Raw genomic sequence first — 16,427 nt, forward strand, 5'->3', positions numbered from 1 at the left:
AACAAAAAACACTTTATTACTTAAATTGTAATTCTGTTTGTAATGAATATTTTGTATTTTTGTATAAATAAAATTGTTAACTATAAAACACTGATATAATTTTGATGAATGTCTTTTCGATCATATTAATTAATGTGTAAAAATAACCTAAATAATGAAAGAGCAATTAGCAATTAATTAAATGTGCTTTTTCGAGATATTTAAATATTGGTTAGGGTTAAGGACAGATATATTCCTTATCATCCTTCAAATACTTCAAATAACTTCATATTTGTATATTTCATCTCAATGCTGCTCAACCACAATTTAGAAACTTAAGATAGAACTAAAAACAATATCTTAAATTAAAATCTTTATAAATACATTCATTAACGATATTTTGAGGTTTCTTATTAATTATTAGTTATGGTGTAAGTTTATATAAAAATGCTTCTAAATTGTTTTTAATGTGAATTGGCGCCATAGAAATGTGGTCAATATTAGTCATAATATCCCAGATAAGATAGATTTTCAAGTCGCATATACTTCTCTGTTTATTAAAGTGATCTTGTAATTCGTTGATATCGATATCACTCGATTAATCTCAATTAGTTATTTACAGATTAATCTTCATTCGATATTTTGCTTGTTAATCGAACCTAGTCAGGGGTTGAAGGGAGCCTTATTATAAATCCTGAAATTATGAGTATCCAGCACAAAAGTTCCCAGCTGATATCAAATGGAAATGTATGTCCACAAGTTAAAGCTACAGGGTGTCCCACAATTCACTAACTGTCATGTTTCGTAGGACACCCTTTAGGTCAGAATTACTGAATTGGTAGTTAACTATAATGGGAAATGGTTTAACTAGCCAAACCTAACTCAACGATTTCTCGCTTTTCATTAAATTCGACCTCCTCTGATATTTAAAATTATAATTTTCAAAGCCATGCTACAATTTTGTCATATTTCTTACTGGTTGGAACATTGTTAAGAATTATAATTAGTGTATTTTTATCTAATAATTATCAAGTAACAAATTTTGATGTTATTAATTTTTCAAAAATGTTTTCCTATATAGGTAATTATCTTTTATATTATAAAATTTGGTTGCGAAGAATGGAAACGTGAAACTATAGAAAATACTGTTAATAAATTTATATTGGAAAAAAATTTCCCCTCCCCCCTTTTTTCAATAGTCAGTGGTTTTCATGATCATGCTAATTAAGTAATTATAGCCTAGAACCATGCAGTCAATTTAATACCACTACTAATAAGTTATGTTATATCACAAAGTTTAAGCTGGTTCAAAGTATCAATCTGGTTCCAAATCTTCCAAAGATTAGTTTAGTTCCAATAGTTGGTGTTATTCCAAAGTTTAATGTGGTTCCAAATGTTATTCTTGTTCCAAACATCAACCTGACTCGAAAGTTCAATCAAGTTCCAATGATTAATCCGGTTTCAAGGATTTATCTCTGTTCCAAAGTTGATTCTAGTCCATAGGAATAGGATTAATCTAGTTCCAAAGTTTAATCTCGTTCCAAGGATAAATCCAACATTGATTTGGTTGCAAAGTTTGATCTGGTTCTAAGGTTTTATCTGGTTCCAAGGATTGATCTTGTTCCAAGTAGTCTAGTCCCAGGGATTAATCTGTTTCCAAAGTTTAATCTAGTCCGAAGGGTTAATCTTGTTCTAAGGATAAGCTGATTCCAAATGTTTCATCATCTATAGTTCCAAAGGTTAAGATTAATTTTCTTCCTCATCTTCACTACTCAATGAAACCGCCTAAAGTTAAAATAACTTTTTTTATTTTAATAAAACATTACACGATTTTTTTGCATGTTGAATTCAAATCTTTAATTAAAAAAAGAGTGACAAATTCTTTAAAAATTTCAAAATGATGAAAAAAAATATTCAAAATCTTTCTTCAAATTTGTTATCTGTACTTCTAATTTAGGTTTCTGTTCAAAAAACCAAACTTTTCATGGACTATCAAATTCTAAAGAATTAGAAAAAAAACAGTATTTTTAAAACTTTCTTTTACCTTAGACTGATAACCACTGGAGACCGAAAGATTTGTGTCAGCAGGCGGTAAAATTCCCTTTCTTTCGCACCACCTACATCAGACATTTTTTTCATAACCATTTTATGTCATTTCATTATATGTTTAAATTACCTTTGATTTTCTAATGTTTGTCTGGGACTTTTTAATAGTTGTGAGTTTGGACTCAAAGTTGATTTTCCCTCATGGAGTGTCGTCATTGTTTTTGAGTTTGTCATTCTGCGCAGAATGCCGCGAGGTTCGTCCTCTACACTCACTTTGCGCGTTTTTCCAAGCTCTAAGTTAAGTTCATGGAAACTTTCTGATGGTCTAAAATTCATGGCAGAAATGTTATCTAAGGAAATAGAATTTTTTAAGATTCGCATATTAGGAACACTAAACGTTTTTCTCATATTATTCAACGGCATTTTTACTATCATTTTCTTTGTTAAAAGTTCTTTTAGAGCAATATGCTGACGGACCTTATCCGTGCGAAGGAGTTCGTCAACTGCGCTTACTCCTTTGGAATACTTCTCAACTAAGGACTCTCCATCATCAGCAAAGATCTCCTGACCCGAAGCAGCAGCAGCTGCCAAACTTGCGCGATTCTCCAACTCTGAGCTTGTACGAGGGATGTTATAAACAAAGTGGTAGACTACCCCTAGAGACGTTTGGGGGTTTACTGGTCCAAGTTTTTTCCAGAGTCTATCGGTTAGAGACTGCTTTTTATAGATTATAAAACTAAAACGTTTTCTAAGAACTATGTCCATGATGCAGGGTTGTGTAAGTCGCACAGTTACTCTGGCTATCATAAAAACTCGTTGGTTAGTGTCAGTTACTCGATTTAATGCAGGGGAGTCATGAAGGGAGGAGTCCCACGAGACTAGACATCCAGTCTCATTTTCAGAATAACTTACAATAGGATGTGACACAAACAATGTGCCAAGTTCATTAGGTAATACTGAATCCTGACCATACAGGGGAATGCCAAGTTCATCTTCAATGGAAGTATCGTGAAACTTATCTCCACTGACTGTGTCGAGAAAAATAACAGGATGATGGCGTTCAATGCCATCTCCTCTTGGGAAGGAATTGACCATAGAGCCAGGGATTTTGGAGTTGTCTGGAGGGGAATAAGTGGCATTTTGCTCCTCCATAAGCTCTACCAACTGGCTAAGAAGAGACTCTTCTCTCGCTTTCTCATGTTCATTCTTATCTGGAATATCCAAGAAGGCCTGAATCTGAGTCTGAAGATGGTTCTTTCGAATGTCCAATGCCTGACTCCACCTCTCCCTAAGCTGGTTTAAGTCATCCTCTTGATATGAATCCATGGGTTTATCTGACTTATTTCTGACACAAGGACATCCTATGGACACATTAAGGATACCATCTAGTTCTATCGGAAGAGAACCAGATCCTTCAATGGGTTGAATTTGGAAAGACATTCGCTTCTGCTGCCCATGCCTCAGCTGGAATATTCCAGCTGTGCCACCCTCCTCCTGAACAACTTCAACAGGAACATATTCTCCTTCATCATTGAGCTCAAGAACAGCCATCGTTAGTTCCAACCGTCTACTCACCATGTCCCAAACATCCTCCAAGGATTTAACCTTTTTACCTGGACTCCCTGCCACATGGAAATTCTCAAGCAAATCAGATCTTTGTCCCAAGACATGAATTGGAATCGCTCCGTCTGTACAAAAATCAATCAGATCCTCATTTACGGTAAGTATAAACTCTTTCTCAAAGTTGAAACTAACATTTTGCTCAAACTGCGAGAGCTTCAGAGAATCCATCTTAGGAAGAACAAGAATTGGTTCCTGACTGTCCAAACAGAACTCACAGAAAACAAACTCAGAGAAGGCGAGGTCAACTCCTTTCAACTCCCTAAATGATAGTTAGACAGTTAAAAACAGATTTTAATTAATCTTTATGAAAATAGTAAAAATTACCTAATTCTCAAAATAAATGAAATTTTAGACTCATCCAAAGGTCTGGATTCGCTGGAAACCTTGCTATGTTTGGATTCTCTGGAAGCCTGGCTTAAGACCTAAAAATCGTTTAGATGACTATTTAGGAAAGTAGTTGTTGATAAGATTATTTGTAGGAGTATGTGGAAATGATGGTTGTGTCAAAAACCTTTCGCTTTTCCTTTTCTATTAACATCTGTTAATTTGATAAATTTAAAATAATACAAATGTAGAAAACTTGAATCAAACTAGAATTGTTCTGGATAGTTTACCTCTGAAGACTCTGAATCTTCATCCCCTCCTGCCATCCTATCCTCCGGTAAACTGCCTCCAGTTTTTTCAAGCTCTATCTTAAATATATGTTCTGTGTTAAAACACTTTTATGATTAGGTGACTAAAAAAATTTAACTTGGGCTATCTTTGCAAAGGTCGTATATTACTCTGAAAATATTTTTCTTACCTCTAGTTTCCCCGCGACCTCTCCCTGAGGTGAGATGACCGGAACCCAGTATTGGAATTTGACCTCGTGGAATAGTGAACCAAGAAATAGGTTTGCAACCCCAATTAGTTCGTGATTTTGGGTCGGCTCGCTGAATGGATCATCTAGTAACTCCTCAAGTGTGGTGTTTAGGTCACCTTATTTTATCAAGAATATTTATCTTAATTTAGGGATTGTGTTTTCTTAATAAATTCATTCCAGTTTTTTTTTGATTTTTTACTTTTTCTTGTTATTAAAACCATACAGCATCACATAAAATAAAACAGTCACCCTTCAAGTTTAAAAGCTAAAATTTATTCTTGAGATTTGTGTTTCATCATTTAAGTTTAAATAAATAAATAAAACAGTCACCCTACAAGTTTATTCTTCCCTGATTGTTCATTTGTCTCATCTTGATTTAATGGTTCAACACTTGATCTTGGCCCCGCCATTTTATAAAGTTCACGCATGCGCACAATCTTGGCATCCATTTTGTCCAGACTCCACGTGGCTGGAGCGGCTTCCCCTTGTCGAACCAAAATGGCGGGCTCAGCTAGAAATCCTCCAGGGGGCCTAAGTTTTATTTTTGTTAAACTAGTCATAAGGGATTGAGATTAAGATGGCCTCTGATTTTTAAATCGAAATAAATTAAATCAGAAAAAAAATAATAATTGTTAATTGAATTGTTTTTTTTTTTTACCTGTTCAGAGTAAGGTTTTGAGGAGGAATACGGAGAGTTGCACTATAAAAACAAAACTTAAACGTCGAAAAAAAATTATCTTTAAAATAGTTGCAAAAAAGTAGTGCTAAAAGTTCAAAATGAAAATTTTAAATGGCGGTTTTAAGTTTTCCTAAATCTTGCGGATTTTCCCAATTCCTCTGCTAGTAGATTTGCTTCTCTAAATCCAAACTTGTTTTAAAGTGTTTTTTAAATTTTTAATAAGGTGATAAATTGTCATTCTGTACTCATGAATCAATACTAACACTTGTTACAAAATGATATAATTTATAGAAAACTTAAATCATGAATAAAAAACTTTAATGTATATGATATGATGCTTTAAAAGCAGGTCTATTCCTTATCAATAAATTGGCCTGTATTATCTCTTCTTTAAGCTTGGAAACGCCCTGAAAAAATCGTGAATGCATTTAGAATCAAAGAATATAGAATATAGAGAATATAGAATATATGAACGTATAAAGGCTGACATTTGTTGAAGGAACCCATGGTGAGCCCGGGGTTTCCTCAAAAAAATTCGAAATAAATTTTTCTTCTCGCCATAAAATTTTTTTCAAAATTAATTTAATTCGAAAAACAATTTCTTCCAAGTATTTTAAAAATTTCACGAGCAACGCCAGCTAGTAACAAAAAAGGTTTAACATTTCTTTTATACCTGTCTCCATTTTTCATCACAACTGTCACCCCATCCATCTTCTTCTATGCATCAAATTCAATTATTTCATAAATCAAAATTAAACTTTTAAAAGAGCTCTGAGAAATTTAAAATACCCATATTAAGATCAAAAAAAGGTAAACTTTTAATCTGTGCAATACACTTCTTTATTTTTAGGAATGGACACGTTCTTGAATTTAGAAAACCACCCTTATTAATATCATTCTATATCATTCTATATCATTCTATATCATTCTTATCATTCTATATCATTCTATATCATTCTATATCATTCTATATCATTCTTTATCATTCTATATTATTCTATATCATTCTTTTCCACTTTGATTCTGCTTTGTATAGCTAACGGTCGTCTAAGATTTATCAGTTTGTTACCATAAGTCATTACTATGATTGATCGTTAACAATAGTCTCCAAACAATGTTGTTTATGGGAAACGTTAATTTCAATTACTAGCATTCTGGCCGGTCCAGCCCTAAATTTTTAATCTTCTGATTTGAACTATTATTATTATAATTGACAAATTTGTTTCCTTCAAGAAAAGACGACGTAAGTAAAGAATGCCGCGTTGGATACTCAAAATCCTAAACAAAAAAAGGTTAACACGTTAAGGCATTGCACACTGTAACATTATATCTTTATATAGCAAGCTGTGCTGTGCTGTGCTGTGCTGTGCTGTGCTGTGCTGTGCTGTGCTGTACTGTACTACACTGTACTGTATTGTGCTGTACTGTACTGCACTGTACTGTATTGTGCTGTACTGTACTGCACTGTACCGTACTGCGCTACACTGTACTGTATTGCATTGAACTGCATTGTACTGTACTGTACTGTACTGTACTGTACTGTACTGTACTTTACTGTACTGTACTGTAATGTACTGTACTGTACTGTACTGTACTGTACTTTACTGTACTGTACTGTACTGTACTGTACTGTACTGTACTGTACTGTACTGTACTGTACTGTACTGTACTGTACTGTACTGTAATGTACTGTACTGTACTGTACTGCACTTTACTGTACTGTACTGTTCTGTACTGTTCTGTACTGTAATGTACCTGCTGCATTGTTATTGTATGTCGAAGGTTTTCCAGTTTTCTTTCGTATTCAAGTCTTTGATTCTCTTCAAAATAAAATAATTATTTAAAATAAAAGTTTAATAAGCTGTCTTTAGATAATTTTATAGAACAATATTGTGTAGTTATGCTTAAAATTGTCCCATTTAAATAATATTTGATATTAATCCACAAAATCAGTAAATAGTTAAGATTTGAAAGAAACCAAAAAATTAGAACTTTTATCCAATCTTTTTCTACCTTATTTCTCTACATTTTATTCATAATATTTTTCTTAAAACTAAAACTTCTTCAAAAAATAAGATTTTCTGACACAAGAAATAATTTTTAGAGTATTGATTATGTTTATTTCTTACCTAACGCAGTTTGTTTTTCCGAATTGAACCTAAAAGATAATATTTTTTTACAAAATAGAAAATAGATATTTTTAGAAACTGTTACAGTCAGTTAAAAGAATTTTTGGAAATATTTGTAAAAATATATTTTCCTTTTTTCCATTTTCATTCTCAGTTCTCTTTCTGATAGGTTCTTCATTAACATCACTTCCTCCTGAACAAAATAACCCTTTTAACCCGATCCAGTAGTTTTCTATTATTTAACCCTTTCAGTCCGATCCAGTTGTTTTCTATTATGTAACCCTTTTAACCCGATCCAGTTGTTTTCTATTATTTAACCCTTTCAGTCCGATCCAGTTGTTTTCTATTATGTAACCCTTTCAGTCCGATGCAGTTATTTTCTTTTATTTAACCCTTTCAGTCCGATCCAATTGTTTTCTTTTATATAACCCTTTCAGTCCAATCCAATTGTTTTCTTTTATATAACCCTTTCAGTCCAATCTAATTGTTTTCTTTTATATAACCCTTTCAGTCCGATCCAGTTGTTTTCTTTTATATAACCCTTTCAGTCCAATCTAATTGTTTTCTTTTATTTAACCCTTTCAGTCCAATCTAATTGTTTTCTTTTATATAACCCTTTCATTCCGATCCAATTGTTTTCTTTTATATAACCCTTTCAGTCCGATCCAGTTGTTTTCTATTATGTAACCCTTTCAGTCCGATGCAGTTATTTTCTTTTATTTAACCCTTTCAGTCCGATCCAATTGTTTTCTTTTATATAACCCTTTCAGTCCAATCCAATTGTTTTCTTTTATATAACCCTTTCAGTCCAATCCAATTGTTTTCTTTATTTAACCCTTTCAGTCCGATCCAGTTGTTTTCTATTATTTAACCCTTTCAGTCCGATCCAGTTGTTTTCTATTATTTAAACCCTTTCAGTCCGATCCAGTTGTTTTCTATTATTTAACCCTTTCAGTCCGATCCAGTTGTTTTCTATTATTTAACCCTTTCAGTTCGATCCAGTTGTTTTCTATTATTTAACCCTTTAAGTCCAATCTAATTGTTTTCTATTACTTAACCCACCCTTTTTTATCCCGATCCAATTGTTTTCTTGTGTTTATCCCTTTTAGTCCAATTTAGCTTGAGATTTCTTTTCTTTCTCAAAATTAGCTAAATATTTATGAAAACAAATATATATATATAGATATATATATTTAAAATGACAAAATTAAACCTGGGCCATCCTCCAATCTATAGAAGGCATAGTGTCTCTTCCTTCCTCATTTAGCAATTTTTTCTCTTTATCCTAAATTCAAAAATTAGCGAATTTTTATCGAGTTTAACTTGTTCTAAAACCCTTAATTTTAGAACAAATAATTTAACTCTATAAACATTATACAAAATTATACTTTTTAATTTTTAAAACTTAAATTCTTTATTTTCTAAAAAAATGACTTGTGGATTTACCAAAGACATTGTCGCTGATAAAGGATCAAAGTTTTTGCCACAAACTCTGATCTTCTCCCCCTATATCTTTGCAACCTGATGTTTGCTATTTCAAATGATGAATTCTTTTTGCTGGAAATACATAAAGGTTTTTACCATCAGGTTGCGTGGCAAACTTAGTTCTTCAAACAAATAGAAAAAAAATCTTCCTTAATTTTTACTCGGATGCTAATGTGCATCGGACATGTCACACTCTTTTTTTTAAATAGAAGGTGACTTGAAATTTTGGGTGCAGTATCTTTCAACAAGTTATATTTACAAAATCAAGACTGTTAAAGGGACAGTAAGCGTAATTTTAAGTGACCTATCGTGCAAAGTTGACAATACCCAATTCACAACAGTATGTACCTTTAAATCCTTTATCTGATAAAAAATGTGGAAGATATTGTCGTTTTTCTAGGTTTCAATATAATCAGTTTTCAAAATTATAATTCATACTTGATCAGGGAAAGCTTTTAAGGGTGCCTTTGTGAATCGAGTATTGGAATATTTGCCTGGAGGGTCCTTTTCTGTGTAAATTACCTTATTTTTATTTGGGCAATTAACCCTGAAGAAATGATTGAATCCCCAGAGAATTCTATCTCCATCTTCAGCCAGGGTTCGAGTCTAGTAAAACCAAAATCAATTGACTTATATCCATCTACTCAAGGGTTCGAGTCTAGCACAACCAAAATCAATTAACTTATATCCATCTACTTCAAGGTTCGAGTCTAGCAAAACCAAAATCAATTAACTTATATCCATCTACTCCAGGGTTCGAGTCTAGCACAACCAAAATCAATTAACTTATATCCATCTACTTCAAGGTTCGAGTCTAGCAAAACCAAAATCAATTAACTTATATCCATCTACTCCAGGGTTCGAGTTAAACACAACCAAAATCATTTAACTTATATCCATCTACTCCAGGGTTTGAGTTTAGCAAAACCAAAATCAATTAACTTATATCCATCTACTCCAGGGTTCGAGTTAAGCACCACCAAAATCATTTAACTTATATCCATCTAATCCAGGGTTTGAGTTTAGCAAAACTGAAATCAATTAACTTATATCCATCTACTCCAAGGTTCGAGTTAAGCACAACCAAAATCATTTAACTTATATCCATCTACTCCAGAATTAGATTTTAACAAAACCAAAATCAATTAACTTATATTGTAACGCTGTCGTGGTGTTTGATCTTTTTGATGATAGTTAATGTATGTAATATATATCATATATTACAATATCCATCTACTCCAGGGTTTGAGTCTAGCACAACCAAAATCAATTAACTTATATCCATCTACTGCCAGGGTATTCAAAGTATCATTATTTGAAATACTTATTTTTGAACACAATGTAAAACATTTTTATAAAATGGTGAAAATAAAAAATCTGAAAAGGGATGCAGAGCACGCAGTAATCTAATATTTAAACCTAAGAAAGAATAATTTTGAATTTATAAAACCTTTCAGGAAAAGAATTGTTGTTTGCATAAAAACCTTTTTTTGTATAAAGATTAAAAAACTAATTGAAAAAAAACACTTATAAAAATAAAATTCACAGCATTCATCATCAAAGAAGAAAAAAAATTAATAATCTTTTTTCTGGTAATTTCAAAATTAGAATCCGATTTTTAATGGTTTCTCCACATCTTTTTTTAATTAAAAAATTATTTCTTATTCCAAAGAAAATTAAATAAAAAAAATCAAATCAGACTGTTAGGGTTGTCTTACGTCCACTCTATAATTCCAAAATGACTTTACTAGATCGAAATTTTAGATTGGCTTTACGATTTTTAACAACATTTAAACACTTTTGTCAGTACAGCAAAAACTAAACATTTCGCTGTTCTACAAAAATTTCAAGTTGACATTTTTTCTTGGCAAACTTTTTCACCTTCCCTGGGGTCGTACCAAAACAAAATTTCAGCCTTTTTGATTGTTATTGAATAAAAACAAGCAGGCAAACTAAATATAGGATCAAATCAAATCAAATCATATAAAAAAATAGTTCTTTTATTTTTCCTGCTTTGGGGATATGAAAGCCTGATACTTTATGAAAAATTAAATGTAAAAAAAATCAATTTTTTTTTAATTTATCAGAATAAAATGATTTTTTTTACCTGGATTTCTTTTCCATTGACACAAGTTTTTGCACCTGTATAATTCATAAAACTTTTTTTAATATAAAATTTATTTACAAATTGTATAACATATCAATATCTATCTGATATATATAGTTATTTATAATGATGGATAGTGAACACTTAATGCATTATTGAGAAGACAACGCTTTAAGGGTACCAATGTGAATTAATGTAAAAAGTTTGATAAATTCCTGAAAATGGTTCAATAAACAAGGAGTCGTCTTCGATACTTAGTTTACAATGTTCTGCTTGTATTCCCAGTCCTTAATAAAAAATCAATCAATCAATCAATTTATACAAAAATCAGCCAATTGATTACCTTTTTAATATCAATTAACTGACAAATGATTGATTTGATTAAATTAAACTTGATTAATTGAATATTTTTGTTTACCAGACAACTGAATATTTTGCAGTACATTAGCCTCTTCTCTTCCTACCAGAGTTGTATCCTAAAACAACATGAGTAACATTCAGTGCAGTAAGTAAACAGGTGTTAAATCAGTGTTTGTTGTTCAATATGTTTTCAAAATACTACCGCTTGACATATTGATGATTTTTTTAATCATGCTGATTTTTTACAACCTTTATGTTAAGATTATTCTTTTTATTTTCAATTTTTTCTTTGCTTTCTTCAATTCTCTTCCAAACATAACATGTGCATTGTGCACAAGTTTAAACATTGGTTCTGGTAGTAATTATATTCAATTAAATTCTGTGTAGAGTAGAGTATACCTGGATGTAATAAACTAAAAGTTCATTTAAACTTGGATCTGCGTTCAGATTTACCAGGAAGTAACGATCTTTCTCAACCTAAACAATCATCAAATAAAGTTCAATATTCAAACTTAGATCTGAGTTAAGATTTAACAGAAAGTAACGATCTTTCTCAACCTAAACAATCATCAAATAAAGTTCAATATTCAAACTTGGATCTGAGTTAAGATTTACCAGGAAGTAACGATCCTTCTCAACCTAAACAATCTGACAAAGTTCAATATTTAAACTTTGATCTGAGTTCAGATTTACCAGGAAGTAACGATCCTTCTCAACCTAAACAATCCTCAGACAAAGATTAATATTTGTTTGTTTGTAATTTTTTGTATGGCCCACAAACAAACCCACGAAACGTTTTTTTTTGTAACTCATGTAACCCAAAGGAGGGTTTAGGGCCGGTCAGAAATTTAAAATGTAGCCTCAAAAGAAGATCAATGTAATGGGGGGTAATCCGCTAATGAAAACTAGAAAATCAGCGAAATTTTTATTGTTATTGTAATGCAACATTAAATATAAACTCAAGATTGATTAAATGTCGTCTTCCTATACCGTTGCTTAATGTGTCCCACTGTATTTGAATTAAAGATAGATCACCTTAATGCCTGAAGATTGAAGAGATATACCCATCTTCTCTATTGCTTGCCTTCTATCTTCCTGAAGAGTAAAAGTTTAAATTCATCAGAATAGGTTATTTTCGCCGCGATAATTTATTAATTGATTGATAGATTCATTAATTGATTGAATAGATTCATCAATTGACTGATTTATTAATTGATTTAATGATTGATTTAAAGACGATTCAATAATTGATTATGATTAATTTAATATGATTAATTCAATAATTGATTTAAAGATTGGTTTAATAATTGATTTAATGAATGATTCAATAATTAGTTCAATTATTAATGAATTGATTGATTAAATGATTTTAATATTTAGTTGTTTGAATAATGCATTGATTGATTACTGAATGTTTTATCCTTCACTGCTTGTTGATTGTGTTTCTGGTTAATTAATTGATTTACTGATAATGTTATGATTGATAATTGATAAATTGATTGATGATTGATAAATTGATATATTGATTGATTGATTGATTGATTTATTGATTGAATGATTGATTACTAACTTGTATTTGTTCTGTTTTATCCTTCTTCTGCTGCCAAGTCAAGGAGACTTCTTTCATTAACTTCTCATTCTCCCCAAGCTTCTCCTGAACAATATAATTATTTACTTCTTATTTTCCCCCAGCTTCTCCTGAACAATATTATTATTTACTTCTTATTCTCCCCCAGCTTCTCCTGAACAATATTATTATTTACTTCTTATTCTCCCCAGCTTCTCCTGAACAATATTATTATTTACTTCTCATTCTCTCTCAGCTTCTCCTGAACAATATTATTATTTACTTCTTATTCTCCCCAGCTTCTCCTGAACAATATTATTTACTTCTTATTCTCCCCCAGCTTCACCTGAACAATATTATTATTTACTTCTTATTCTCCCCAGCTTCTCCTGAACAATATTATTAACTTCTCATTCTCTCTCAGCTTCTCCTGAACAATATTATTATTTACTTCTCAATCTCTCTCAGCTTCTCCTGAACAATATTATAAACTTCTCATTCTCTCTCAGCTTCTCCTGAACAATATAATTTATTTACTTCTCATTCTTCCCCAGCTTCTCCTGAACAATATTATAAACTTCTCATTCTCCCCTAGCTTCTCCTGAAAAGTATAATTTATTTACTTCTCATTCTTCCCCAGTTTCTTCTGAACAATATCATAAACCTCTCATTCTCTCTCAGCTTCTCCCGAACAATATTATTAACTTCTCATTCTCCCCCAGCTTCTCCTGAACAATATTATAAACTTCTCATTCTCCCCCCAGCTTCTCCTGAACAGTATTATTTATTTACTTCTCATTCTTCCCCAGCTTCTCCTGAACAATATTATTTACTTCTTATTCTCCCCCAGCTTCTCCTGAACAATATTATAAACTTCTCATTCTCCCCCAGCTTCTCCTGAACATTATTATTTATTTACTTCTCATTCTTCCCCAGCTTCTCCTGAACAATATTATTTACTTCTTATTCTCCCCCAGCTTCTCCTGAACAATATCATAAACCTCTCATTCTCCCCTAGCTTCTCTTGAACAATATTATTAACTTCTTATTCTCCCCCAGCTTCTCCTGAACAATATTATTAACTTCTTATTCTCCCCCAGCTTCTCCTGAACAATATTATTATTGTTCAATTATAAAATAAATTTAGGCAGTTCTTGTAAAAGCCAAGCTTTAGACCTAATGTTACCTTAATCAGGAGTATGGATTAAAAGCTCCATCAATGTGCTTTCAGCATTTGTGGATCAGCAGTATGGGTTAAAAGCTTCATAATGTTAATTACCTTCGGCATTTTGGATCAGCTGTATGGGTTAAAAGCTTCATAATGTTACCTTCAGCATTTCGGATCAGCTGTATGGGTTAAAAGCTTCTTAATGTTACCTTCAGCATTTGTGGATCAGCTGTATGGGTTAAAAGCTTCATAATGTTACCTTCAGCATTTCGGATCAGCTGTATGGGTTAAAAGCTTCTTAACGTTACCTTCAGCATTTGTGGAACAGCAGTATGGGTTAAAAGTTCTTTAATTTTACCTTCTGTCTTGTGGATCAGCTGTATGGATTAAAAGCTGCATTAATGTTACCTTCAGCATTTGTGGATCAGCTGTGTGGATTAAAAGCTCCTTTAATGTTACCTTTAGCACTTGTGGATCAGCTATATGGATTAAATGCTGCTTTAATGTTACCTTCAGCATTTGAGGATCAGCAGTATGGATTAAAAGCTCCTTTAATGTTTCAATCTCTGATCTGAGTTCGCGGATTATCTTGGCATTTGGATCCTCATTTACCACTGCATGGTTCACTATTCTCTTAGCCCTGGGATAAATGGGGACTGTAGACATAATTAAAACTTAAAAAGGGACATTTCAGATTAATTTTCAACTGTGGTTTCTCTACAAACATTACTTGCGGAATTCTGCTGCAAAACAATGGAGAAATTTTTGATAGCAAAACACGTTTCACATCAGAAAACAAGTTTATCTTCCAAATTATTGATCAGATAAAGGTTAAGGGGTACCGTTGTGAATGCTCCTTAATCTATGGTGAGACTAAAGTCTCCTTCATGCTTTTAAAGATAGCAATATGACGATCAGTAATTGTAAGCTTGTGAGTCAATTTAGAAAGCTTGAAGGGACTGTAATCAGTTTTTAAAGATTGCAATATGAGGATCCGTAATTGTAAGCTTGTGGGTCAATTTAGAAAGCTTGAAGGGACTGTAATCAGTTTTTAAAGATTGCAATATGAGGATCTGTAGTTATAAGCTTGTGAGTCAATTTAGAAAGCTTGAAGGGACTGTAATCAGTTTTTAAAGATTGCAATATGAGGATCTGTAGTTATAAGCTTGTGAGTCAATTTAGGAAGCTTGAAGGGACTGTAATCAGTTTTAAAAGATTGCAATATGAGGATCTGTAGTTGTAAGCTTTTGAGGCAATTTATAAAGCTTGAAGGGACTGTAATCAGTTTTTAAAGATTGTAATATGAGGATCTGTAGTTGTAAGCTTGTGAGTCAATTTAGGAAGCTTGAAGGGACTGTAATCAGTTTTTAAAGATTGCAATATGAGGATCTGTAATTGTAAGCTTGTGAGTCAATTTAGAAAGCTTGAACGGACTGTAATCAGTTTTTGAAATTTGACTGAAAGTATCGTATTTCCTGCGACTACTGTAAAGTATATATTAATATTTTTAAATATAAAACAGTTTGCCAACAACTTATCCAGAATTAAAAGCATTTCTGAAAATAAACAAGGATAAGTTCTTCCTCCAAGTCAAGTGTTTAAAGGGTTACTGATGTGAATCAGAAACACCAATCTACATGTGGAAGGTCAATTGAAATTACGTCAACAAAACTACAAAAAGGAAGTTATTTTCGAATCCCTATATCTTTGCATCCATATGCTGTAGACCTTTGATATTTCAAACTATTAATTCTGTTGGATCAAATAATCATAGATTGAAATATCAAAGGTTTACATCATCAGATAGGAAAGATATAGGGATTAGTCTATTAGAGTTTGTGGCAAAAACTCAGTTCCTTTGAGGCAAGTTTGGATAGACCCTTTTATACGAATATCACATTCTTATATAGTTTGTTGTATATCCTCAAGGCATTTGAGAAAACTTTAAACTGAAACTGACATTTCCTTTTACAAGATTGGAGTGGAATTCTATTAGAGAAAACAAAAGAATAAACCAACTCAATAAAATAATGTTTAAACATCAGGTCTGTTTCTTAATTTCCTAATTTCTTAAACAGTTAATATAATTAAGGAAATGGTTTATCTGCTGTAAATACAAGCCTTATTGAAAATTTGGGCAGTATATTTTTATTCTTTATTTTGCAATAGACTACAGAGAAGCATTTTTTTCGACAAAAAAGTATACCGGAATTTCTTATTTTAATTCCTCCCAAAAACTTATGTAAACTTTTTGTTAAAAAGATATGTGGGTTCCAATATGCAATAGTGTACCGGGTTACCCACAAAGATTGAGACTTCAGAGACGACTAAGGCTTTTTTCTTACTTTTTTGTTCCCTGGAACTGTTTTAACTTCCTTTTTTCTAAATCAAATCCTTAAGTTTACCCCCTCCCCCTCCCCTC

At 32.0% G+C, this 16,427-nt stretch overlaps 1 protein-coding gene across 3 annotated transcripts in view; it reads right to left on the bottom strand.

Annotated features, from left to right (window-relative positions):
* Positions 1-427: 427 nt before the first annotated feature.
* The window catches only part of LOC111695857 (kinesin-like protein KIF13A), a 29,570-nt gene continuing 13,570 nt past the window's right edge, over positions 428-16,427 (bottom strand). For 2 of the 3 annotated variants that reach the window (XM_023465313.1, XM_023465315.1), the window contains 24 exons: positions 14,516-14,645; positions 12,841-12,924; positions 12,306-12,365; positions 11,670-11,747; positions 11,329-11,386; positions 11,126-11,197; positions 10,911-10,945; positions 9,326-9,409; positions 8,532-8,603; positions 7,450-7,511; positions 7,319-7,347; positions 6,945-7,009; positions 6,416-6,467; positions 5,863-5,906; positions 5,547-5,596; positions 5,320-5,367; positions 5,169-5,210; positions 4,860-5,041; positions 4,451-4,626; positions 4,263-4,340; positions 3,973-4,070; positions 2,156-3,907; positions 2,024-2,096; positions 428-1,764 (listed from right to left, as the gene is read on the bottom strand). In XM_023465313.1, coding sequence (XP_023321081.1) covers positions 1,726-1,764; positions 2,024-2,096; positions 2,156-3,907; positions 3,973-4,070; positions 4,263-4,340; positions 4,451-4,626; positions 4,860-5,041; positions 5,169-5,210; positions 5,320-5,367; positions 5,547-5,596; positions 5,863-5,906; positions 6,416-6,467; positions 6,945-7,009; positions 7,319-7,347; positions 7,450-7,511; positions 8,532-8,603; positions 9,326-9,409; positions 10,911-10,945; positions 11,126-11,197; positions 11,329-11,386; positions 11,670-11,747; positions 12,306-12,365; positions 12,841-12,924; positions 14,516-14,645 — 3,463 coding nt within the window. In that variant the 3' untranslated portion in view covers positions 428-1,725. The remainder of the gene's footprint in view (positions 1,765-2,023; positions 2,097-2,155; positions 3,908-3,972; positions 4,071-4,262; positions 4,341-4,450; positions 4,627-4,859; positions 5,042-5,168; positions 5,211-5,319; positions 5,368-5,546; positions 5,597-5,862; positions 5,907-6,415; positions 6,468-6,944; positions 7,010-7,318; positions 7,348-7,449; positions 7,512-8,531; positions 8,604-9,325; positions 9,410-10,910; positions 10,946-11,125; positions 11,198-11,328; positions 11,387-11,669; positions 11,748-12,305; positions 12,366-12,840; positions 12,925-14,515; positions 14,646-16,427) is intronic. The other variant, XM_023465314.1, reaches the window with a different exon arrangement.

The sequence above is a fragment of the Eurytemora carolleeae genome, unplaced genomic scaffold, assembly GCF_000591075.1.
Source record: "Eurytemora carolleeae unplaced genomic scaffold, Eaff_2.0 scaffold122, whole genome shotgun sequence".
Lineage (NCBI taxonomy): Eukaryota > Metazoa > Arthropoda > Copepoda > Calanoida > Temoridae > Eurytemora > Eurytemora carolleeae.